The 25,754-nt window shown below is 42.8% G+C and overlaps 2 protein-coding genes across 2 annotated transcripts in view; both read left to right on the top strand.

Moving 5' to 3' along the window:
* The window catches only part of sorbs2a (sorbin and SH3 domain containing 2a), a 43,737-nt gene extending 38,724 nt beyond the window's left edge, over positions 1–5,013 (top strand). The window contains exons 25-27 of the mRNA XM_076034048.1: positions 2,267–2,304; positions 2,427–2,533; positions 3,034–5,013. Of these exons, the coding sequence (XP_075890163.1) occupies positions 2,267–2,304; positions 2,427–2,533; positions 3,034–3,095 (207 nt within the window). The 3' untranslated portion in view covers positions 3,096–5,013. The remainder of the gene's footprint in view (positions 1–2,266; positions 2,305–2,426; positions 2,534–3,033) is intronic.
* Positions 5,014–7,288: 2,275 nt separating this feature from the next.
* LOC142893444 (PDZ and LIM domain protein 3-like) lies at positions 7,289–18,931 on the top strand. Its single transcript, XM_076034020.1, has 7 exons — positions 7,289–7,537; positions 11,716–11,867; positions 12,729–12,813; positions 13,215–13,402; positions 15,047–15,174; positions 16,710–16,821; positions 18,059–18,931. Exons 1-7 carry the CDS (start codon positions 7,445–7,447, stop codon positions 18,246–18,248), a joined length of 948 nt encoding a protein of 315 aa, XP_075890135.1. The 5' UTR covers positions 7,289–7,444; the 3' UTR covers positions 18,249–18,931.
* The last annotated feature ends 6,823 nt before the right edge of the window (positions 18,932–25,754 follow it).

Here is a 25,754-nt window from a genome sequence, read left to right as displayed (position 1 = left end):
CCGCCCGGCCCTCCCCCCTGCCCCCCGCTCGCGCCCTCCCCTCCCCCTCCCCCCCCGCCCACTCTGTGGCGGCAGCAGGGCCATCCCCCCGGCGCCACAGCCCCCCCCTCCGCCTCTCCCCCCGTCTCCCCTCGGCCGTCCCTCCCCCTCCTCATGACGTCGCCGCTGCCCCCGGCCTCCCCGCCGCCTCCACTCGCCTCCTCCCCCTGCCTCCCTCCGCCTTCCCCGGCGGTCGCACCCTGCGGCCCCCCGGACCCTCACGACTCCCGGCCGAGCTCCGGGCCCCCTTTCACGTCCGGCTCCCCCCCGCTCACCGCTGCGCGCTCCCCCCACACTGTGCCCCACGCGGGACACCGCTCGCCCAAGGTGAAGGTAAAGCCGCGCCCGAGACCAGAGTGTTGGTTTGTTGGTTGGTGGTGTCAGGTAGACGGAGCAGCAGTGGCAACTAATCGAGTGACGGAATGAATTAACAGGAGTCCCCTTGGTTTTGTCTTGTTGGTAGTTTAATCTGTCATCCCTCATTACAGCAACTAGATGGAGCATCTTGACCTCGAAATGAAATCGATATGGAAGAAATGAACAGGTGCATTGTTTGGCACATATTTAAGGTTACAGGTCCTTACACACAGGGAAAAAGTCAAACCATTGACCATCCAACATCATTTTGATTGGTCAGAAGTCCAACGTTTGCCTTTTTGCCTCTGCAAAATTCGACACAATAGCGAGAAAAAAGACAGTGTGTAACATTTAGAGATTTTGAGAAGAAACGGCAACATCGAGTGGTTACATTTTAGATTGCAGCTCTCACCCTCCCTCTCCCAAACTTGCCAGTGAACTACGACAGTGGCCTGCGCAGTGCGCACGCAACCTGGACACCTCGTCCACCTTCTTCTTCGTTGGTTTATATGAGGACGCGAGCTGTTTTGCAGCGTTGATACAGTGGCTTCTGTCATGCCTCATTACAGAAACTAGATGGAGCATCTTGAATTTAAAAGGACAAAAAAATTGAAGAAATTAACATGTGCATTGCTTTTTTCGACCTATTAACAGCAATGTGGCGGGTGTGTATTGAGGATTGTCTGAGCTGTGCCTCTGTGTCGCTCTGCTCGCTGCACTAACATTGTAAAGGTGGACAGAGAGCCGTCTTGGGTCGGTGTTGTTGTTTGTCAGTGGATCTTGTCGGCGTCAGCATGGTGACGAGCGACGCCTCCCAGCATGCCAGCGGCCTCGGCACGTACAAGCGTGTGTTCAGCACACATTGCAGGCTGCTGACTCGGCAGCCGCTGTTGAAGGTCATCGCTTGTCTCTCTGCCCCGTGAAACCAGGATCCCATTGTTGGCGGGAAGCCCCCCCGCAGCCCCATCTTGTCCCGGCGGTCCTACCTGTCCCTGCTCAGGGGTCGAAGGGTAGGGGGGCATGTCCTCATCACAACCTGCTTGGATTGTGCTGCAAGGAAATTCTTAAGGACATGACAAATCATCAGCAAATGTGCATGACAAAGGATGCTGTTTGGGGTTTTTAAATTTTTTATTCATTTATTTATTTTTTTATTTTATTTTAAGGTCTGCTGTTCCATAAAGGAGCGATGGAATATTAGAATTTATATTCATTACAGTTCCTCCTGAAGTTTCTTTTTGTTTTAACAGTTCTACCTCTGCTAATAATGAACTATATGACTATTTCTATTGTGATGACTTTGCCTCAGTATTGTCTAATGAAAGTATTATGTCCATTCACAGATTTTTTTCTCTTTAGTGTACTAAATTTTTCTTATTCTCTCTAAACTAATGGCACGTCGTGAGACTGAACCTTTTTGCTTCCTCTGTATGTCCTGGATAAATACAGAAATTGACAATATAAAAAAACAACCTCTTCTTATCTTCCATCCAAGATGCCAATTTTTCCACAATTAATCCATTCGCCATGTTAGCCCTCTGTTTACAGCCTTTTACAAAAACCTTCAGGTTTAGCTCTCAGCTACTTCCTGTTCTACAAGTTTGGAAGGGAACAACAAGTGCGAGATAGTCTCAGAGGACATCAGTCCTTTGTGACATCACAAGGGGCCGATTTCCAGACCTGCGTGTTCAGCACGCACTATTGAGCAAGCAAAAAGGAAGAACTTCTCTTCTTTCTGGGCCATGATATTATTGTCAGAATATATTGACAAAGTCAAAGCGCAATATAGGACCTTTGAGGAACATTTTTGTATGTTTCACATGTTGATTGTCTGTCTGTCTGTCTGTCTGTCTGTCTGTCCTCCTCACAGCGACTAGTGCAGGACGCCCTCCAAGGTGGAGGAGACCCGTAAGTCGTCTTTGTTCACATCACTCTGATTTGCTTTGTGTCTTCTGCTTCTTATAAACATTTTCCAGATGGTTTTTAATACAGTAGAATTCATTTTAACCACTCTTGTTTTTCAATGGCAGGTACCAGGCCGTGTACAACTATCTGCCACGCAACGAAGACGAGCTGGAGCTGAAAGAGGGCGACATTGTGGATGTGATGGAGAAGTGCGACGACGGCTGGTTTGTCGGTAAGAGAAGCAGTTTGCCAATGAGGAAACGAGTGCTGTCCATTATGTGACGGATCCCAACATTTCTGAAAAAGCAAAAGTTTCCTCAGCAGTATTTTAGGAAAGAGTGTCCATTTGTCCACTTGACCATTTGAGAGGCAAATATTCATTGTACATCAACCCAGGAAATATAAAAGGCCCTGTTGTGCAAAATTCACTTCACAAGCATTTTCTATCCTGACAGTCATTTGGCAAACATGTTCCAACTCAGACCACTAGAGGGTACTGTGAGCGCAGGCATACTCTATGTGTATAACCTCAGCTATCCTGCCAGCTGACACGGTTCATAACAGAATGACATTCAGCTCCATTTGTCCACAATTTAAATGTTATATGAGCTTCTTCCCTTCATCTGCTGGATTAGTTTTCTCGTCCTGGCTCTGATCCACCTGCGGTGACGAGCTGTTGCCAAAATGCATTATGGGTTACGTTTTGTTTTTTTACCCCTCTTTGTCATGAAGGGACGTCCCGGAGGAGCAAGCTGTTTGGAACCTTCCCAGGGAACTATGTGAAGCAGCTATAATGACGACCCGAGTCCCAAAGGCCCCGCCCCCTCTTTTGGTGACGTGCTCAGCCCCGCCCCCCGTTCAGCACCTGCAGGCTCCGCCTTCACCTCCAGGAAGTGTCGCACAGATTTCTCTCTCTGTGTGGCCTCGCACAGATGGAACTATTAGCTCTAACTAGCCAACCTTGGGATATAAAACATCTCGTTTCTAAGCTTTTTAACCGTATTTTTCTAACACGGAGAACCTGATCTTCACACTCCAGTCGGTGACTCTGGACTGAGACGGAAGGACGCGGATGGAATTTGGCAAACAAAACGCCACGGACGGTGCCGGCGGTCCCTCTGCTGGAAGGCAGCGTGATACCCACACTTCAGTTTTCCGTCTTCGTTCTCACCTCACTCTTGATTTTATCTTCAGCTCAGAGAGTCGGTGGTGACGACGCTCCACCTCTTACGGGGGAAAGAATGGCAGCAGTGTTGCTGCTAGTCCTGGTCTAAGGCAGTTCGAATTACGCGTTTCACCAATGCGTTAGTATTTCATGTTACCTTAACGGTACTGGCTGGTTGAGAACAGTAAGCACCCCCTACCCTTGCCCCTTTTTTGTCAGCTACACACATTAGGTTTCAAGTACGAGAAATCACAGATGTTTTTGTCACCTCGTCGCTTCACCGTCTTCACACTAAGATTGATGCACTTTAAACTTTGACGCTATTTGATGTTTTTGTTTTTATCTCGGATTCACTATTTTTCACTGAGAAGAGGGGAAGGTGACATCGGGGTGTACGTATCATGTTTGAAAAGGAGGGGGTGCAGAGACATTGTAGGTATGATATTTATTAGAGTGGGTCAGGCCGTTAATAGTAAGACTCTAGGATGATGGAAATGTCTTTCTTTTCAAGCAATCCCACGTGTGGAGGGTTGTACCTTTAATTTCTAAGTGCAGTCGTCCGGATAAGTAACATGACAGTTGACTAGTCTTCTAATGTTTTATGTTAAATTATTTAAGGTCACACACACGGCTATTTATTAAAAAAAATAAATAAAAAAAAAAAACAACACGCATTTTTAGTCCCTTGTTTAAAAAGAAAAACAAATCTGTCCGTACCAGCTGCATTTTATAATAATAAACTCATCCACATCCAAACCACACTGAAGGTTGACGTCAAACACACTTCACACCAGGAGGTGGCAGCATAACCCCTAAATGTTATGCTGCGTTCGCCATTGATTGGGTTACTTCTGGAAAATGAACTTAGCTGAATTAAAACTAATGAAATGCCACCTGACGACTTTCACCTCGGTGGAGTGGGAGAACATGTACATGGACACGCACGTCAAAAGTCCTGCAGTAAAGTTTAAATGGCCTGTGTTGTGGGTCGGTCTGCCTTTTATCTGCTGACGCACACTAAATGTGACCTTTATAAATCCAATCAAACAAATAAGCAGGCCAACCAGGCTTGTGGAAGAAAGGCCGACGTGCATGACTAAAATCCGATGGTGTGCGTGTGCGATACAGAGTTTTATCAGACGTGTGTCGGCTGGCACGCTCCGCTACTCTTTCATGATAATTTACGAAGAGATTTTGGAATTTTCCACCTGGTCACATGCAACAGTTTAGCCTTTTTTTTTTTTTCTTTTCTTTTTTTAGCTTGTTTTCCTCATTGAACGCATTTTACAGAATGGGCACCAAATGTTTATTTCTATGTTTAAAAGCACCTTAAGATATATATTTTTTTGCTTCTTCATTCACATATCATATGTCAGTCACTCTCTCAGTTGGTGTACAATTCTGCAAATACTGTGTGTATGTCAGCTTGCGTGTGTGTGTGTGTGTGTGTGTGTGTGTCTACGGTGTTTTTGTAACCTTTATTTTTGTAAGAGTTGTAAAACAGCCAACATCCACTTGCTTTATAAAGTCAGCTGTTTCTCACCCACCATCACGTTTGGTTTCCACTCCTTCCTTCATCCTGTTTTCCCATCAGTGCTTCTTGGTTTCCACTCTTGTCACACTGACTGTCACATATATACAGTTGACGTTAGTTAGAGTGCGGAGTTGGTGATCGCTGCCTTACACCCAACTCTGCTGTTTTGATAGCCATGTCCATGTAAACCTTCTCTGTGATGCAAAAAAAAAAAAAAACAACAAAGTTCAGTTATGCATTTATATCAGTAATTGAAGTGCACACAAACTGTAGTCTGGCTTTGATACGACCTTATGAACAGGCCGGGGCTGAAAATCTTGACTGTTCATACATGTAAACGACAGTGTAAGTCTTATGCTATTCATGTTGGTAGAAATTTTAATGCACAAGTTTGGACTTTGGTATTTCTACAACATACTTAGCGGTTGTATGATTTTATGGGGCTGTATTGCTAATAAAATCTAGCTAGTAGATGAAAAAATAGAGCTTTTTTGCTTTCCTTGTTTGCCAACCGGAAACTGGATTTATTTTATTTTTTTTCCTTACAACGTTGAAGTCTGGTTCACACAGTACCACGGAATGCCAGTAGGTGTCAGTGAAAAGACAAAAAAGAAAACTGACTAAACGAACTAAAAAACTTGAAAGACATTTTCCCGAGATTAAAAACATAAAAAATACTGAATGTCAACAAAATTACTTTAGAATATTTGCTACTCTCGTTATTCATCTCTTTGGAAAGTCATTGTTTTCAGGATAAAAGGAAACGTGCACGAGACCAACTGGCGCTGTTGTGTCGCTAACAGCTGTACGTCCTCCAGGGATTAGCCCGTACCGTCACACCCTGTCTGTGTAACGTTCAAACTCCACGTTGCAGGTGTGAGCGAAAGAGTCGAGGGAGTTCTGAGCTCCTACACTAAATATTTCATCATCCACTTAATGTCAGGGAGTTACCGGGTCAGGGTAACTGTACAGGCGCGTCATAAATCTGCTTCACTTTGAGAAAACCTGCGCCGGGGAGGACTGAAAGTTGTAAGTGCCAACAGGGATTTCAGGGTGCAGGTCCTTATTTGTGCACAGCTGCTGGGTGAAGTATTAGACTGTGGTATCTGAATGCCTAGCTTGATTTCTTGCCATCCATATTGTAATGGTAGAAAATCTGGGAACTGGAAGTGAATTTTTCATCATCAGGGAGCTTTAAAGATCTATTCGTGTTTTTAAATTTGAGGGTTTCAATTGACTTTAGCATCGTGAATTTCCCCAGAGTGGCACAGTAGTCTGATAGATTGTAGTCATGCTGGAAACACAGTCATTTTGTTTACAATCGATTTGATAAAAACTAATATTTCATGGTGATCAAAAAGCTCAAAGTTTTAACTGTTCGCAAGCTGTAAACTATCATCTGGATGGGATTTTTTTGGTAGATGAATTCTTTTTTATAGCTGTCGATTATTTAATACCAGGAGGCACTAAAAAAAAAAGCAATAATTCTTCGGATCCCCAAAGCACAGGTTATTGTAAAATGATCCAGTTAGTGCTTCCCTCACACAATTTTGATGATGCCCCAGGTTGAAATAAAGCTGCTCTGTCTGCAGGATTTAATATCTGTGGATTATGTGCAATAACAGGACAGTGGTGACAAGATGAAAATGTGCTCAGCTGGTTGGCGTCACACGACGCACTGAATGGCAGGACCACAACGGGGAAGGCCTTCAGAGGCTGGGCTCCTTTTAATAGATTGAAAAATTGCAAAGATTGTTTCTGGTACAAACAGAGAGGAGGGACATGTCGAGATGAGCCGGAGCCTTAATAAGCAGCGGGGTGAGACTCCTGGGTCCCATCCAGATCAATAGTGGCTGGAATGTTCCTGTGGGACGTCCAGGGCCTCCGAGCGGAGCTGCGCCTGCAGACCAAATAAGGACAGGAGGAGCAAGAGCCGTCAACCAAAACAAGAGGAGTCCAGCCAGAGCAGCTCGAGATGAGAAGCAGTGAGGGGAAGCTGCTGCTGCTGCTGCTGCTGCTGCTGCTGCTGCTGTTCACGTCCCCTTCGCTGCTACAGGTTTGGGGGAGAAAACCCTCTTTGGTGTTCGGCGGCGACAGGTGGAGGAGCTCAGATTTCCACTTCAGAGTAGAAAGAGACACAAGAAACTGTAATTTTGGTAAACAGTCAAGTGGGAGTCAGTTTCCGCCATCTGACCAATGGCTTCCCTCCCAGGCGGGTGTCTGCCCACTCCCCTCCCCCCTCCTCCTCCTCTCTCTCCCCCAGCTCCCGCCCACACGCTTCAAAATCTCCATCACTTTGTTTTGCGCTCTGCTCTTTGACTTTGCTCCCCGCAGCGCGGCGCGGCGTCCCTCCTGTGGCAACCCGTGTGTGTGTGTGTGTGTGAGAGTGCGCCTATGCGCGTGTGTGCTGTTGTGGTGGTGGGCGAGTAGGCATTTAAAGGGTCATGCCACTCAACGTCGTGCTGGACGGTCCGGCCCCCTGGGGGTTTCGCATGACCGGAGGGAAGGACTTCAACCAGCCGCTGACCATCTCCAGGGTGAGTAAGAAAAAAACAAAACTCTTCCACAAAAAAGTAAACAGGAAACTAACTGACACACGCCCTCGTCTCAGGCCGAACGGTCTTGAGCGTGGACGAGACTGTGATGTGATTCCTTGGTGGTCCGGCCCACAGGGGTCAGTGTTTGTGTTTCCAGAAACACTCTGGAGTTTGCACCTGTGCCGCAGCAAATGCAACAGGCTTAGATACAAATAGCAGCTTACATCATGGGGAGGATTTCGGACAAAAGAATTTTGAGCACAGTGAGATTAGAACAAATGAAAACACACACACACACACACACACACACACACACACACACACTGCTTGGGGTACAGAAAGTAATGCAGAAGCAATATCTGCTGCCTTTGATTGACAGATATAAATTTTTGATGACATTTACGGTTACTTTTTTTTTCTCAGTTGAACTCGTGATTTCCCCCATCATTTCATAAATCAGATGTGAGATGACTGGGATTTATGTGGCCGGTTTAATGTGAAATTTATGATGCGGAAGGTCAACAGGCCTGTCAGCGCTGGCGGTGCAAAGACACAAGAGGGAAAAATAGAAGCAGAACCAGCTGGACGGCACCAAGCACTGATCAATTCAACAAACAATGCTTTAATTAAGCCTGCATGCTCGATATTGTTTTTTTTTTGTTTGTTTGTTTTTTTTACAAGCAAATGAAATACAAAGATTAGATGATCTATTGTTGCTAAATATTGAGTATGGTACCTTTGGACTTAATCTGTAGAAGCTTCAACTTCATCTAGATAGTCAATACAAGAGGTGGGTCATACTTCTGTAATAAATACTCTACTTATATATCATATGATATTACAAGTGCACGTTCTCACTGAGAGGTGAAAATACTATTAGCATGTAGAAGACAGACACTCAAACACTTGCGATGCAGAGGCATAGTGGGGTTAACACACAAGCTGGCATCAGTGTCCTCAGTGTGCTTTTTGATTTTTGAAGAGCAGTTGGTGTCCTTACAGTCTCTTCAGTCTGTCTGATATGTGCTGTTAGAAAGAAGATCTCTGAGCAGTGCGAACGTGTCTTGATGGTCTGGGACCACACAAGAGTGTGAGAGCGCCGCACAACAGGTGGACGGCGCTGAAGTGTCAAACAGACAAACAGGTCTTGCGTCTGCATTTGAGTTTGCAAGTGTCTCACCAAAGAGCTCCATTCTCTTGTCCTCTGAAGAACTTTCAGTGTAATTATTCTGCCGCTGTCCCTCTTTTAAACTCTTTCACCTTGTGACGGGAGGCTTTCCCAGACTAACTGAGAACAAGCAGACAAAGATGATTTTAAACGAGTAAAGATGAGGGAAAGAATCACGATCGAAGGTCCTTTCCGAAAAGAAAGTCGGGATTCGTAAGCTGTACATGAATCACAGCTTTTGATAGCAACATCTGCATCTTATCCTCTTTCCGACCCTGTATTTTCAAACGCAGTAGGTGCCAAAGCGCTTACGCAAACTGCATCACATGCTGCTAAAAGTTGGTAAAAATAAAAAATGACTATATCACACGGGATCGGAAAAACCAATTACCGCTCGCTCTCGTGGGACGGCGTGTCTCTATATTTAAGATACGCTTTCGAGACGTGGCGTCTGAAAGCATAGTTGGGTCTCCAAACGAGCGTCTGCGTCCAATAACCCGACACCTGCTGCGCTGCCGGTGACTCACAGGCCTTTACGGGGGCAGCGATGAGAGAGGACCGGGATTGTCCAGCGGCAGGGAGGGATTAGGGAGGGTAAACGATACGTGACCAGATTAACTGCAAAACATGTGGGAAGGAAATGGTGGGAGTCGGGTCTGGTAAGACCTGCGTAGGAGGGAAAGGTTGTCGCGAAGTCTCAGGATGGATTCCGCTCGTCTCTCTGCTGCACTGCCATTTTTGGTCAGGAACGTCCTCCTCTTTATGTCCCGCCGGTGCTCCCAGGAAAAGTAAGCACGAGCGATTATCTTTTTTTTTTCTTTCCTCCCATCTTCCCCTCGCAGGCAGCAGCCTTAAAGGGACAGTCCTTGGAATTCGATCCTCCTCCCCAATCAGCTTCCAGGCCGCTGGCATCATCCGAACGAAATGTGCCAAGCATCTGTCCACAAGTTATAAGGAGACAGATACTTGGTGTAATAATACTTGTATAAAATTCTTTGCGAGCGATGCAGCGGCGATAATAATACACAGCAGCTTCTCTTAAACGTGTATCGGTTTTCGGGCTGAAATTAGCTCCCAGCGTCCGGCCCCGCCCATCACTGATTCACTGTGAGTGACAAGACTTTTCCTCCGGAGCTCGGCCGGATGGGAGAGCTGACGAGGACAGGTTTGAAGTCTTGGCAACCCAGCTGTCGTGCAAGGCTGGGGTCAAATGGGGTCGCCTGAAAAAAACATACAGAAATAGATTTACCTTGCACATTGTGTACCTCCATTTCACCTTTGGTGGAAAATCCTTCAAACTGAGTAGCCCTACAGGAGATGTTCTGATGGAAAATGGATGGATGGAGGGTTGTTTTCAAAATTCTGATGGATTCTGTTCAGTTTGTTTGAGAGGCCGGGCCTGCAAAAAGAAGATGTCGAAAGGAAACGGAGGCGGATGGACAGACTGTTTCAATAAAACTTCAGAGCTTCTTGGAGAGAAAATCACAAAGGTTCACGCAATGTCAGAGTAGCAGCACGCATGCACACACACACACACACACACACACACACACTAGAGTGTGTGAATCACCGCTCCCTGTCTGGCACCATGAGCGGCTTTCATCCACAGTTATTTATAGGCAGATGAGCTAATTCCTGTTTAATGTAACATCCCAGTGTAGGTTTAGTTTCCCCTGACTCGTAATGCAATACGGCTGGACGGAAGGTCACAGAAGGCCCGTGGATACACTGAGCCCGGTTTGAAGTTCCCTCCGGAGGTTTTTTCTCTCTGTGACTCAAAGTTTGATAGCACCTTATAAATCTCTAGAGTTTACTGGCTAACATCTGGATGCTGTCACACAGGGACAATCTGTGTTTGTTTGGGTTTTTTTTCTCCATGGCACAGTCTAACAGTTGCATTGTGTGTCCATATACCAACCAGTGCAGGCTTCCACTGTGACTCTGTGGTTTTAGTTATTTGGGATCACACACGTTAGGAAGATTTTTCAATGAGGTTCTGCATTTTGCAGCTGTGTGATTCAATGAGGAATGAAGTGGTGGTGATGGAGAGCAGACCCAGAGTTTTCATCAGAAGGACCCACCTGCGAGCACTCGGCAACTGTTTGAGCTGCAGGACACATAGGGGCATGCCTGCCAATGCCACTGGTATAGTGGTGAAGTCAAGACCACCGTAGCTGAGACAAAAAGAAAAGAAGATGTAAAACAATCGAAATTTTCATTATTACATCTTTTTTTGGTTGCATTTGATGAACACTGCATAGTAGGATCAGCCTCCATGTTTTTGAGATCTGTTTGAGAACATTAAGGTGTGAGACCAGGACCATAAAATTGCTAATTGTGAGACGACATCAGTCTTGAACACTACAACACTGAAGTGGTGTTCACACGAATGTGATGTGTGCAAGGAACCATTTCTATTATATTTTTGGGTTGGTTTTTTTTTTTGTCCATTTGCAACAAGTCAATAGTGTATTTTCTCCCAAAAACGCATAAAGGTAGAATTTAAAGTGAGTGAGATTGGGAAAGTGTGGGGAATACACACAGCTGTAATTATTACTGTGTAAAATCACATTCACATTGCCATCATTTTTTTTGTTTGCCTAAAATAAACCAACTACATGAAGCTAAATGGACATTTCCTCTCCCGGGGACGGCCATGTTGCTACAGAAGTCCAGAAAGGACAAAAAGCAGTGTTCCATTTTCAACAATGTACTTGGATTAGATTTCACTTGTTCCTCTTTGCCTTTCTTTGCTGTATTAAAATGACAATTCTACTTTTGATAGACACTCAATGGCCGCTTTATTCGGTACACCTTGCTAGTACCAGATACCTAATAAAGTGGCTGGTGTGTGTGTGTGTGTGTGTGTGTGTGTGTGTGTGTGTGTGTGTGTGTGTGTATATACAATATTTTTCTCTGCAAAACTGCCCTGTGAGGAAGCTTCAGATCCAAATATTTTGTGATTACCTGTTAACACGTGGTGTGACACTCACTCAGCATCTTCTTCCAGGTGACTCCAGGTAGCAAGGCGTCCAGCGCCAACCTGTGTGTGGGTGACGTCATCCTGGCCATCGAGGGATTCCCGGCCAAAGAGCTGCTTCACTGCGAAGCCCAGAACAGGATCAAAGAGTGCACCAGCAGGCTCTGTCTCACCATTGACAGGTCAAGTTCACAAAACAAAAGCACACACACACACACACACACACACACACACACCGGAAGCCTGCGCACAGTGTCATGAAATACAATACATCAGACAGCTGCTGATTCAGTCCTAAGTTTAAATTTGGAGGACACGTCTTTGCTGTTGATGCACAGTCTTTATCTTCACATCACATAAACATCTAACATGCTCTGTCCTTGTCATGTCCTTGCAGTGTGTTGTACATGTATTGAAAGAAAAAAAAACTGAATGCCATTTGCCAAATGTTGTTACTGTTCCTTATGCGTCGTACAAAATATATTCTGCTTTAACATCTATGCAAATGCAAAAAAACATTATACATGTGTACTCTACAAAACATAATCCATATCAATATGTTTATTCACATACACTTTACAAAATATAGAATATATAATGAAGAAGAAAAAAACTGTATATATACATATACGTAAAACATCAGTATCAACATAGACTTAATATGTATATACAACATAGAATATCTTTATAAATGTGATTTATACGTGTGCACACATATACATACATGTTACATTACATGTATTTACATACATTCGTACACATCTATATCAAACATCTATGCAACTGTACAGCAAACAGTAATTTCAAGTGATTATTTATTTATTCACTCCAAAATTCTAGCAGTATCAAAACAACCCCATAGATCGGCAGAAAATATCATATTTAGGGTGGAATTTACTTCTTGGTGTGCATTTCAGTCACAGGCCAGGAGATACACGCTGTGTATGTACAGGCCGTCATTGTAGCCGGAGTTTAGCTTGAAGTCGATGAGCAGTCCCATGAACTATTATCTAACTAGGAATGTTGTTTTGTTTAATCTCCAGGAATGAATCCAGACTGTGGTCGCCACACGTTACAGACGGAGGTCGAGCGCATCCGTATAAAATCAACCTGGAAGCGGAACAGCAGGTTTGCTACCAAAGAGATATTTTCACGTTTAATATATGTATATGTATATATATATATATATATATAAATATATGTATATATATATGTATGTATATATATATATATATATATATATATATATATATATATATATATATATATATATATATATATATATATATATATATATGTATATACATATATATATATATATATATACATATGTATACATATACATACATATACTATTAAATGGAATGGTAAATGGATTTATACATATATATATATATGTGTATATATATATATATATATGTACATATATATATACATATATATATTTATATATATATATATATATATGTATAAATTCCATTTAACAGTGTGACGGCCCCTAATTATCACACTAACTCTGCTCCTCACAGGAATACAAACCTATCGGCGTGGCTCACAACCGCAGAGCGCAGCCTTTCATCGCGGCGGCAAACATCGATGACAAGCGTCAGGTGGTTAGCGCGTCCTACAACACTCCCATAGGCCTTTATTCCTCCGGAAACATCCAGGACGCCATGGAGGGCCAGATCCGAGGCCTGGTTCCCCAGAAGTCCCATAGGTGATGGTTCAAACTTCACTCTGTGTTCAACGATTCAAATGTGTCAGAAACTGCCCGAATCGCACATTTGGTGCATTAGTCACAACTCAATGGACCAGTTCTGAAGTGAAACCATGCAAAGCAAACATCTAAGGAGGAGGTTCAATTGAATCAACCTTTTATTGTCATTGTCGTAATGAAAGGGTTATCAACATAGTGAGATTAGCTGCTTTGAGCAACCACATACTGCTAAATTTAAACATTTCTGACTTTCATTATCATTATTATTTTTATCTTCGTGATTATTATTAGTATTATTTTCAGTCTGCCTTGTTGTTCCTTTAATTCTCCCAAAACCAGGAAGTGACTTTTTGAAGCCCTAGTGGAAGACAATGAGACTTTTAGCCTAATTGTTGCTCAAGAGGCAGAAGCTGCAGTACTGCCCTAATTGTCTAAGGAAGTTGTTCCGAATTCCTCTCACAAAAGTCTTGACAACTTCAGCGTTGCCAGCTCAGCTAAATGTAGTTCAGCATGACAGCTTGTTATGAGGTTAGATATGTGGTTCAACCATTGACCTTATGGAGAGAGTTGATTGTAGCTTCCGGTGGCAAAAAAGGGGCCAACTGGGAAGTGCCAAAAACCTGCATTCTGTTGTTTTGCCAGCAGGGGCCACTAAAAAATGGTTTCACCTTTAGTACCACCCACCACGCCAAATATGGAATCTGCTGGATTTAAAGCGAACCTGGAACTCAAGATGTCACTCAGCTTTGCAACGGGTATTTCCAAACCAAAGGTCGATGTCTTCGCCCGCCTTCGTGAACCACCGATCGATGGTCCATCCTTGAATCGGCCTCTCTTTTCCAAACGCTTTCTGTATAGAGCATGTTCCAGCCGGTGTGCCAGTCAGTGCTCTTATAGCATTAGGCTATATTGGAAATAGAGTTTCCTATATGGTTTATTCAGGACATTTATAAGTGCAACCCCTGATCCTCATATATACAAATCACCTCTCAGAAGCTTGGTCACGTATGACCAGTGTGTTATCGACCACCCTACTCCTCTACCGTGCGTATGTGTGCGCGTGTGTGAGCGCGTGTGTGTGTGTGTGCACGCGCTTGTGGCTTTCATTCAGAAATTCAATATAAATATATGGGAACATATGAATCTCTCCAGGAGTGAATCTCTCCGCAGCTTAACCACCAGACCTATACATCACATCAAACCCAAGTCATGTCCGCCGAGCCGCAGGATAATGTGTAGTGGATTCAGTAGGCAGATAGCGGGCGGTGCGAGCGGACTGGAGTGATTGTATAATGGTGGAATGACATTTTGTATCTCATGAGGAGAAAACGCTGATGTGCAGCTGAGCCTGCGACTTCCCATCGCACGTCATGGGCGCCTCTCACGTTCCCGGGCCCACTTCCATTCTTCTTCATGTCAGGTTGTCCGTATCTGTCCGATCCTCCGCCCCTGGTCTGCTGACTAACTATTCAATTAAAAAGTCGCAGCAGCTCGGTGAGAGGGCCATACATCACCGCTGCCGCCAACATGATGGAGCCCCTGGAAATGGGAAGGACTCCATCAGTTCGCAGCAGGGTCGTTCATCACTGTCACTGGCCCAGTCATGGTGATGCGTGTGTTTGTGTGTGTGTGCATGTGTCTCAGCCCCAGGACGTTGAGCAGCATCGAGGATTCTGACGTGTACCAGATGCTACAGAGAGACCAGGAGGAGACGCACGCTCCCCGACAGTCCGGCTCCTTCAAGGCTCTCCAGGATTTTATAGACAGCGACGGTGAGCAAACTCCGAATAAATTTCTTCCTCCAGGTTGCAATGATCAAGATGCTGAGGTGTAGCCGGCCAACAATGACACAACGCCTTTCAGCAAACACCTTGCAGCCGTTTCCTTTTAAATATGACGCCGCGCATGGAGCCAATTGCCAAGCCATAAAAGAGAAAATCCTCTGGCTCACTCCACATGGAGGAGGTTCAGGTTTCTTCTCTTTGGCCTGAACTCAGACTGTTTGCAGCGACCGAAGGTCAGAGGTCAGCTCGGAGTAAGGCTCATTTATGCACTGCTCTGCACAATTACCTTAGAAATTACTGGCAACAGTCACAGAGTTCTAATGAAGTCGCCTCAGCTGACCTTTACTTTCCAAACTCGTGAATCAGAAACACCGTGTGCAGCACTTTGCTTTGATATTCAACATAATAGCTAATTTGTTCTTCTTTTAGTCCAAAGAAAAAAGTAAAAGAAATCTTTTGGAAATCGACTCATGCGGGAGAATAAAACCCACGTTGAACAAGAGAGCTTTACCTGCAACTGAGGGCTGCGTCGCTGAGACATTGATGCCAATATTAGGGAAGCCAAAGCCTGAGCACAGAGAAATCCTCCTCATCGGACTTAAAAGCAAACAGTTTGACTGGACGAGGCTCAGTGGGTCTGCTGCTTTTTGGGGGTGTGTGTTGCTCATCGGGTTCACATTTAGCCTGCTTCCCTCATTTGGTTTGCGGAACCTTTGTGCCGGTTGTTTTACTTTGATTTGTTTTCCCAGTTTGTGTCCGTCACTAAGGCGCTGCCACGTTAAATGGTTCTGCACAGCGTTTGTCACATCACACTTTGGAGATAATGAAAAGTAATAGAGTGCACAGTTCAGGTCAGAGCCACAGCATGAACAAAAAAAAATACAGCACAAATATTTTGAAATGAGAAAAAGTTTCTTTTGGAACATCACTAACTGTTGTCTTATTGTATTTCTTTCCTGTTAAGTGTCCTTAGGTGCTCAGCAATATAAATAAAATGTATTATTATTATTATTCATTATTATTAACATGGGGCAGTATAGCTGCAATGTTTAGTGCAGTAAACTGTGTGGATGCAGTCAAATGACACAGTGTGTTCACAATCAGAACACTTTATTAATTTAGTTTGTGGATATTAGGTTTGTCACAGTTGTATTTTAAAGAAAACAATGATACATTTCAGGTTACTAAACTACAGACTGTGACATAAAGTTTTCATATTTTCCGTCGTTTTTTCCCAGAAGCAGAATATTAGTTTCTGTGGTTAATGTCAGTGTAAATGTGGGTGAGTGTAAGTATAAGCAAAGTAAAATAGTGTGAGGAAACACAATAAAGGTCGGGAGCAACTGTAGCTGGCAGCACCAGTGTCCAGCACCACATGAATGATATTGTTTTTCTGTAATAACCGAAGCCCTGGAGGGTCATTTCGCTGCTCAGCAGGAGAAAAGTGCAACTCGCCTCCTGCGACCTCGGCAGCCACTTACAGAGCCGTCATGCTGAGTGGTGTCTCTCTGCCGTGTTGACAGGCACTCGTCCTATTGTGACCAGAACGGTAAAAGCTCCTACTGTCAAACAAGCTCCGCCCACAGGAAACCTGCAGAAGCTTCCTGTCTGTGACAAGTGCGGCAACGGGATTGTGTGAGTAAAAATACAGCAAAATCATTGTGGGCTGAAAACGTTGAATTTACATATTGACGAAGTTGAAATTTAGTGGCGTCATGGTGCAAAATTGTCCTGTTGTAAAAGAGGCTTTTGGTTATAAATGGTACAGCAAATACATTTCAATGTTTTATTTCGAGTCACTTCCTGTTTAGTTATCGATGTTTTTTATTTTATTTATTTTTTTTTTTCTGAACGCTCCTCATATGCTCAAACCATCTCTGGGACGTTTCTGATCGCGTTTGCAAGTTATTGCAGCACATTTGAAAAGAGAGAAAAAGCCAGATATGTATTTGAATGCTTCAGCTGTCTTACTTTGCCGATGATACAGTCCTGATGTTACAGCAACCCTCCATCCAGATTCTGAAGCTTGTTGCCAACTATGTGTTTGAGGTGTTTTATGACGGTGATAAACCTGATTCTTAAAGAGACCGACTGCATTTGCACAGCTATGTGCAGAACAGTACATTCAGTATTACAATTAGCTGTAATAGTGGTGTCGGTGGTAGTACACAAACACTGATGAAGGCTGAGTGGCTGAAGATGTGTGTGTGCAGCCGCTCGATAGTCTGATGGACAATGTTTACCGCTGCAGTCAGCTGACGTCCCCTTGATGGCGCTGTTTTGCGAGGACGTATCCGCAGAGGTTTTTGCACAATCACCGCTAAGGCGTTCTACCTTTACATGTGTTCTGTGGCTACAATGAAAGAGTTATTTGTGTAAAACCTCTCTGTGGATCCAACCCTCACTTTTTTATTTCTTTCCTTGGTCAATACTCGTGGATTTATTTTCTTAACTTGGAGAAGAAAAAAAGTTTTTGTTTGTCCATTTGTTTTTTTGGCGATTGGACTTTTTTGTTAAGTTGACATGCCGATGCCAGGAAGTATCACCTGATTCTCAGATGATACTTAGCACACACAAACAAATACAAAAAGATATATATTACATATTTTGCCACTGTGTGGATGCAGTCAAATGACACAACAGTGTTCACAATCAGAACACTTTATTTAATTTATTGTACAAAAAGATATATATTACATATTTAGCCAGTCCGTCAGGCTTTTGCTTTTATGCAATTTCCATTAAAGATGCAGTACGTGTGATCAAGGATTTCTCTCTGAGCAGTGTGACACTTCCTGTGTGTGTGTGTGTGTGTGTGTGTGTGTGTGTGTGTGTGTGTGTGTGTGTGTGTGTGTGTGTGTGTGTCCTGCAGCGGGACGGTGGTGAAGGCGCGGGACAAGTACTGCCACCCCGGCTGCTTCGTGTGCTCCGACTGCGACATCAACCTCAAGCAGAGGGGTTACTTCTTTGTGGAGGGCCAGCTGTACTGCGAGGCGCACGCTCGCGCTCGGATGAGAACGCTGGAGGGACACGACCTCATCACGACCTTCCACTCTGCATAGGCCGCCAAGACCTTCAAACACACAGCAGACACACTTCAGTGCAAAAAAAAAAACAAAAAAAACCCTGTATACTTCTGTTTTGTCTTTATCTGCACCTGTGTGTGTTTGTGTGTCTGTGTGTGGTTTGATTCCGTTGCCTCTCTCTCTCGCCTCCAAATAGTCAGTGTGTTGATCTGCTGCGTGAGAAAAAAACACTTGGCAGGGGACACAGCACTCAGAAAAGCATGGAAGATATTCGGCTTTAGAATGAAACCTCAGAGTGCACCTAAAATACACAGTGACCTCTGGAGGTGACCTCAGTTTGACCTTCTCTAAACTTTTGAGCTCAGTTATGTTTCTTTATGCACGACATGCTGTTGTGTAACAAGCTGATTGATTGCAAAAGTCACAAACACAATCCACGAATAGACCCTTGAGTGTTCAGCTCCAATAACAGTTTTTATTCAAACAGTCCTTTTCATCACACTGTCATAGTCATAGGCGTGACTTTTTGTGAGTGTGTGTGAAGGTGTTCGGCTGCGAAAAACACTGAAGTTTGCCACCTTTGTTCCGTCTGTTTCACTCTACATTGTATATGAATAAATGCATCAGTGCTGCACTCAGTCAAAGATAAAATCTTTACAAGCATCACACAATGGCCTGCATTGAAAAGCCTCTCTGACGATTAAATGGACTTCAACGAAGGTTAAAAGCTCTCAAGTCTCTGGATAAGACAGTGCTGAAACGTCAAACAGAATCACATCAATAAGAAACATTCAGACATGCACAATATACGGCGGAAGAAGACCTCAAGGTCAGTGCTGAGTTGCGTATCACACATAAAGTTTGTAGTCATCCTCTTGACGGGGATTATTTTCCGCTTTTCAAATGTGTTTTGGCAAAGTTTACCAAAAGTTTGGGTCTCCACAGGAAAGCTGCTGGAGGTCAACGACAACTAACCCTGCAAAACCTGCCATATATTGCAAAAAAGAAAATGTATACACTGCACGTGGTAGTGTTTGAGGCGATTCCAAAAAGGTCTGTTTTGCGAAAATGTGCAATAAAAACGCTTTGGCGCCGACAAGACGAATGACACACACGCGGAAGGACAAACAGGAAATAGCAGAGATGTGGAAGCAGATATGTTAACTGTCATTGGAGTTTTTATGTCACAGCAGGTCATTTGAAGCTGCAGGGCTTCCAGGAGTCAAGTAGTGAGCTGCGAATAATCAAAATGAATCTCCGTCTACTTTGTAATGACTGTTCGAAAAGCTTTCTAGTTTTTAAGCAACTTGCCTCACATCCAGCGTCAAGCCTCGCATTCCTTTTTTAAAAATTAAAAAAAAATCCCCTACTGTGCAAAACCACATTTTATTTCCCAACAACATTGTGTCTCTACCACAAAAGGAAAGAAAGTTGCCGTGGCACACGCACTAGTTATGAGTCATGCTGCTCTCTCTCTTTCCTCAGTCCACCTTCATTGCTGTATTTCTCAATTTCTTATTGTCGCACCTGGATCAATAGTCCCCATTGGCGCAGCCTTTGTCATCCACTTACAAGAGGCTACTGACGTACGGCTCCCCTCTCCACGAAGGACTTCATGGAGTTGTGTCGGAATGCGAACAATTTTCGCTTCTAAACAGAGTTCCGTTTCATCTAAAAGAGATCTCAAAAGGCCAAAGTGCTTGCGGAGAAGGTTTGTGAGGCCATCTAGTGGGCTGCTGTAACACAGAGGGGATTCACACAAAGACAACGCGTTCACAGAAGGAGTAAATTCAAACAAACATGCCTCTTAACCTCAAACAGAAGTTGTTCTTTCTTCTTCCAGGCAGGATCTCGGTCCAACTCCTCAGACTTTATCATTAAACTTTTCAACATTGTTACAGTAATGAACATGCACAGTAGATTACAGAATTCTAAAAAATTCTCAAATTAGTGAGCAGAGCAGATTAAAAATGCATTAACACTTTTTAGAATTATGAGTTTAAAAAATTCAGATTTTTACATCTGGCCATGTCTACAACTATGAGATTACAGCTGGTTAAATAAAAGTAAAATTAAAAAAAATAATGCATAAAAGATGCTTTTGTGTAAAAAATCTTTTATATAAGCAACTCTATAATTAATAATCGATTCCCTTATTGCAGCAAATAATGCACAAACAGAGGCTGTACAACTTCCTTGATATTATTAGCCAATAAAGATGATATTGCGCTGTAATTCCTGTGCTGTGACAGATCTTAAGGAGCTGTGCATGACTTTATGCACACAATCAATTATACTGACCGCTTCTATGATTTACTCAGCAACTATTTATATGTAGAACTCTGAGTGCCTTTTTGACTCAGAGAGAGAGAGAGAGAGAGAGAGAGAGAGATTCTCACAGACCATGAGATCATTTTAAGACTGAGCCAAATTTATTTGGCCACAGAAATGCTTAACGGGAACTCACAGCTGCATTTCTCATTACTCGTGACTAAAGATCTTTGGGAAACATACTGTTTATATTGCGGTTAATTATTGGTTTTACCTCTGTGATGATTTTTTTTTTTAATGTGTGGCTGTATGTGTAGGGACTGGGAAAACGGAGAAAAAGAAAAACTGAATCTGCTGTCATTCAGATAAATTATCGCAGTGAGAATTTCAAGCCAGTCTTTTTTTAGAATGCCATTTTTACTCACGGAACTTGAGGAATCAGACATTTTGCCAAAGTGGAGAAAGAAAGAAAAGCCGAACCGTCAATACAAGGCAGAATGGATCCAGGTTTTTGTGATTTTCTGACCGTGCATCTGTATCAAGACTCATCAGGCAAAGCTTCATTTCTCTAATTTGTTATTGTCTAATTCAAGCTCCCTTTTCCTCAGATGTATTGTGGCGATGATGGTCCCATGTATACCAAGTGCACCACTAGTGAGTTCCTGCTTCCTCTCTGTCATCCTAAACGGCAATTTCTGGGGAGAAACAAACAAACAAACAAACAAACAAAGAAAAGCTTAGACCAGCCCAACCATGTCACATTCAAGGGCACTTAAACCCCTTTTGTCCCCCATAACTGACCATAAACTCCAGCAGGTCGTCCCAACCTTACCTTACCTGCAAGGCCTTCTCTGAGGGCCTAACCATACTTGGAAAAAAGTACATTTTCCCGTAAATATGTTAATAATGTTATTCTACATTTGTCTGTTCTTTTGAAGTCGTATCATATCCACATGAGTGCGTTGCTCCCATTGTCAAATATTACGGTAGAATTTTTATCCAATTATATTTCAGCTAGCTTGGGTTGCCAGGTGCGGAGAAAGGCCTTCTAGAAGGCCTTACGCTGAACGTGAACGTCACAAATGTCCTGTGATTGGATAAGAACCTGAGAACCTTGCAGACTGAACTCAACTCGGGGATCCGGTTGCCAACACCATATCTATGGCCACCACGGTGAACCCGCGACAGCTGAAGAATATGAAGTTTTAGTTGCAGAAGTATCAACAAATTAAAATGTAATTATCGTGGCGCATTGGTGCAGCAGGTGCGCCAACATGTTCAATTGTTTAATAACTTAACCGTTCAATAGTTTGTTTCGTTATCGTCTCGTTGGTCTCATACGAATCGGCAACAATATGCAGTTTACTGGACAAGTGTTTGGTGAGTAAAATGCAGCTATTTTCTAAAATAATATTGCAAGTTTATGAGGTTGTTATTGATGGGGTTTTTTTTGTGTCGCGGCTGTAGCTGCAGTAGAATTAGACTTGTTCACCCCTGGTTTGTTTATTCAATAAAGACATTTATTGTGACTACAGGAGATATGTATCTGCGATGCAATGGGTCTTTATACTGTATTTCTGGATATTAAGATAGTTTTTATAGCCATAAATTATTTGTAGAGGCTAAGCCAACTGCTTGAAGCCTCTAAGAGAATTGCTTGATGAGCACCTGCTTGACGCACTTCATGGAATCCACGTTGTTCGTATCCACAAAAAGGTGACGAGACTTTCATGCATTGCAAAAGTCGTTTATTTGCAGCTCACCGTGGCCCAATGTGCACAAAACAAGTCGTTCGGCATAACTCGATAAGGCAACACGCAACGTGCGAGTCGCAATGCGATCAGAAACTATGCGCTCCTCCCGTCAGATAACCTCTAACCAAGTCCGTAGGAGTGCCACCTCGTGGCCAAACACGTTGGCAGAAAATGGCTCTGACATTCGTTTTTTGAGGGTTTTTGCTTGATTCAGACGAAGCACTACTCAAGGCCTAGGTGTGAGATGCACCGCCCGCCACTGCCTGTTTGTCTCCACACAGAATTGCTGTCATGTAAGTGACTGATTTCATGCACATTTCCTTAACATCTAAACAGACAGGCAAGATATTTTGTATGCATTTTGTATGTTGCCAAATGTTGGCAACATACAAGGAAGCTAAATGTTTTTTTTGGCTGTGTACTCGGTTTATAACTAAGAGAAGGACCTGAAGTGCACCACCCCCAATAAATATGCATTTCACACTGTGATTCACAAAATGCTGCGCTTATTGAATTCACCACAGAACAGAAGTACAATAAGTTTGGCGGGGGGGGGGGGGTCGATTGTCAGTCCTTGACAATACCATTAACCTGCTATTAATACACCGAGATGGAGGCCAGATATGAAATGACAGAGGGAACAATGAAGGTGCCGTCTCTTATGAAATCAGAAAGCCAAGATAAAAAAAGAGAAATTCAATTCGTCTCAAAGCTATTGTTCCTGCACCGGACAGCCAAGTACGTTGCCGCTTCTCTCGGGGGCACGTTTGTGGCAGCTGCTCGATACTGCAGGCAGCAGAGAGAGGCAGCCATTGATTTAGTTCTCCACATATGCTACAAACAGGCCACTAAAAAAAGGAGAGAGTACGTAGAGCTAATGCTCCGGTCAATCGGTGCCTCACGCACAAACAAAGCAAATCAGCGAGGGCCTGGAAAACAGGAAATGTTCTTCAATAGCCGAACGGCGACATAATCACTGCAAGAGGAAATCGGAGTAATTAGGAGACAAACAAAGAGGATGTAGTAACAGGGTGGAACTTAACTCAAGTGCCTAACATATTTATGAGACCACCACCCAGTGTGGGGTTTGTACAACAGCTGTCCTAAATGAACAGCATTGATAATTGCCAAAATTATTTTTTTGTTTTCTCATAATGGTTAATGTACCAGTATGTTGAAGCCCTTTTCCTGAAATTATATTATTAATTCTGAAATACAATTATCATTGACATCCATGAATTTCAAAACTTGCTGTTTTACAATAAAAAAAAAAAAAAAAAGTAATTGAAAAAATTAGCAAAACACGTCATTACTTCAAGTTTTGGAAACAATTTATAAAATATGTATGTATGTACACTCCAGCGAAATATGGGATGTGGTCTGCTCCTCCTCAGTGTTCCACAGATCGAGGATTTCTCTTCTAATCACCTTCTACACAAGTCTCAACACTCAACCATTTGCCAGGTAGCCACACACATGCAGGTTTTCCTCATTGTTTGTGAAAATGACCTCCTTTGTAAATAAGATTATCTGGGTTCCATCAATATTTAGTCGCTTGCATTAAACGCAAGAACCTGATAATGAGCTCATTGTTCACCTGAGTAGCAGACACTTCGACTCCAAAGGGAAACATGCAGTGAAAATCTGAAAGAAGTGATACTGGTTTGTCCAATGGCAATCTATAAGATTGTTCTTCTCCGACGCACCTCTCTTTGGGAGTCCTGAGAATTCTTTTGGAATTTCCAATTAAAGTTTGAAATGCAAGAAAATAATTTATTGAGTAACCATTCAATATGTCGTTTTTATTATAGGACTAAATTCCTTTTAAAAATGATCTTTAACATTCTTATTTGTCTCTCGTTGGTGTCATTTCATCATGCAGGGCTACTATGAAAAGTGATGAAAAGTACAAAATATTGGATATAATATAGGACCTTAAACAAAAGCGGACCTTTCAAATCAAATCTAAGTAAATACAAAGCCAAGACACACCCTTTTAAATGATGGACTTTATTCTGTCTTTATTCATCTTCCATTCACAGTTTGGTTGTGATAGTACATTTGTAATAGTTGAGAAAGGAACATGATGCCCTTGTGATACATCATTATCCCGCCTTTTCCAACAGAGGAAAGACAGGAAATTATTGTTCATTTATAATCATATGGGTGTTCAGCCTGAGTTCTGTCCAACTCCTTCCCGACATTTTGACTTCTGCAGCTAAACAGGCTTAGCTCTGGCTGCCATGTATCTGACAACATAATGAAACTCAGACTCTTATACAAAGACTCATGATATTGAGTGTAATAATCGCACAGGTGCCGTGCCTTTTTAATGAATTTGTCTAGTTATACAAGCCTTCACAAACATAAAGTGTCTGTTTGTGAACATCCAGTGTCTTCTTTTATTATTTATTTCTTACATTATAATTTCTTGCATTATAATTTCACAAATTTATTGACTTTTGTATATAAAAAGATAAATGCGTGTTCCACATTTTTTTTCAAAGGTCTGAACCTCTTTATTCTGCATGTGAACTCAGGCTGAACTCAGTTCATTGTGTATTGTATGTTTTGTTTTATAAATTTCCCAGTCGGTTTCTTTCCCTTGTCCAAGCTTAACCAAAGCTTGATCAAGGATATAAAATGAATTAGTTTGTGCCCATTGATGAGTATGTAATATTGCAAACTCTTGAGATGCCCCTTATTTCTTCTGCATTTTGTTTTCATGTAAATTACAGGCTAGGGAACCATTTTGGCAGCCTATACTATTGATAGCATCAGGCAGTATCTGTTTTATTATTCATTGTTTATTAATGGAAGCAGGTGGTGGCCGATGGTCTCGAAGGCAGTTAGGAAGAGGAGATGCACTTGGGTGATCATATAGTCAAGAAGTATGAGAGCAACACTCACAGAGGGCGCTGTGATGGAACTTTTTACTCTACCTGTCGTGATGATACTTGTTCTGTACATGAAGAACAGAAATGTGATGATCACGCTTTGCTCAATAGAGCATCAGAGAATCCAAACCCGTTGGACATTGACATCATTCAAAAAGAATTCTTGCAACAATCTGTAAATTAATTTGACCGTACATCTGTTGTCCAAATGAAACAAGCACTGTTTTTTTATTCCAAATATAAGCTGATGCGTGAGTTAACGTGACCTTGTTTCCATGTAGTATTTCTTCTGCAGCAGTACAATTAATCATATCTGATAGCTTGACACATTTGTGATGAGAGGAGGAATAGACAAAGATAAACACTTTGCCAAAGTCACTTAAAGCGATAAAATCAGAGAAGTCGTCTTACATGGTGTAAGACGAGCCCCCGGAGAGGGTGTAAACACAATCAAAACCAAGTATTTATATAAAAGTAACTTGTAAGATTGTCGTAACAGATGGTTTTGTTCAGAGTCTTTACAAGGAGAGTAAACATTTAAAACAATCAACAAGTACAGTGTTCACCCAAACAAGTTCCATAGAGGGAAATGAGTCCAATTGTATGCCTAACGTGGCCAT

Source organism: Nelusetta ayraudi, unplaced genomic scaffold (assembly GCF_046127955.1).
Source record: "Nelusetta ayraudi isolate G7.1 ecotype Tasmania unplaced genomic scaffold, CSIRO-AGI_Nayr_v1 ptg000004l, whole genome shotgun sequence".
Taxonomy (NCBI): Eukaryota; Metazoa; Chordata; class Actinopteri; order Tetraodontiformes; family Monacanthidae; genus Nelusetta; species Nelusetta ayraudi.
Note: the sequence above shows the minus strand (reverse complement) of the source record. Positions and strands in the feature narration are given on the sequence as shown.

Coding starts and splice junctions, on each gene's coding strand:
- LOC142893444 (XM_076034020.1), top strand. CDS start 7,445: ATGCCACTCAACGTCGTGCTGGACGGTCCGGCCCCCTGGGGGTTTCGC. Junction 7,538..11,715: donor AGCCGCTGACCATCTCCAGG/GTGAGTAAGAAA, acceptor ATCTTCTTCCAG/GTGACTCCAGGTAGCAAGGC. Junction 11,868..12,728: donor CTCTGTCTCACCATTGACAG/GTCAAGTTCACA, acceptor TTTAATCTCCAG/GAATGAATCCAGACTGTGGT.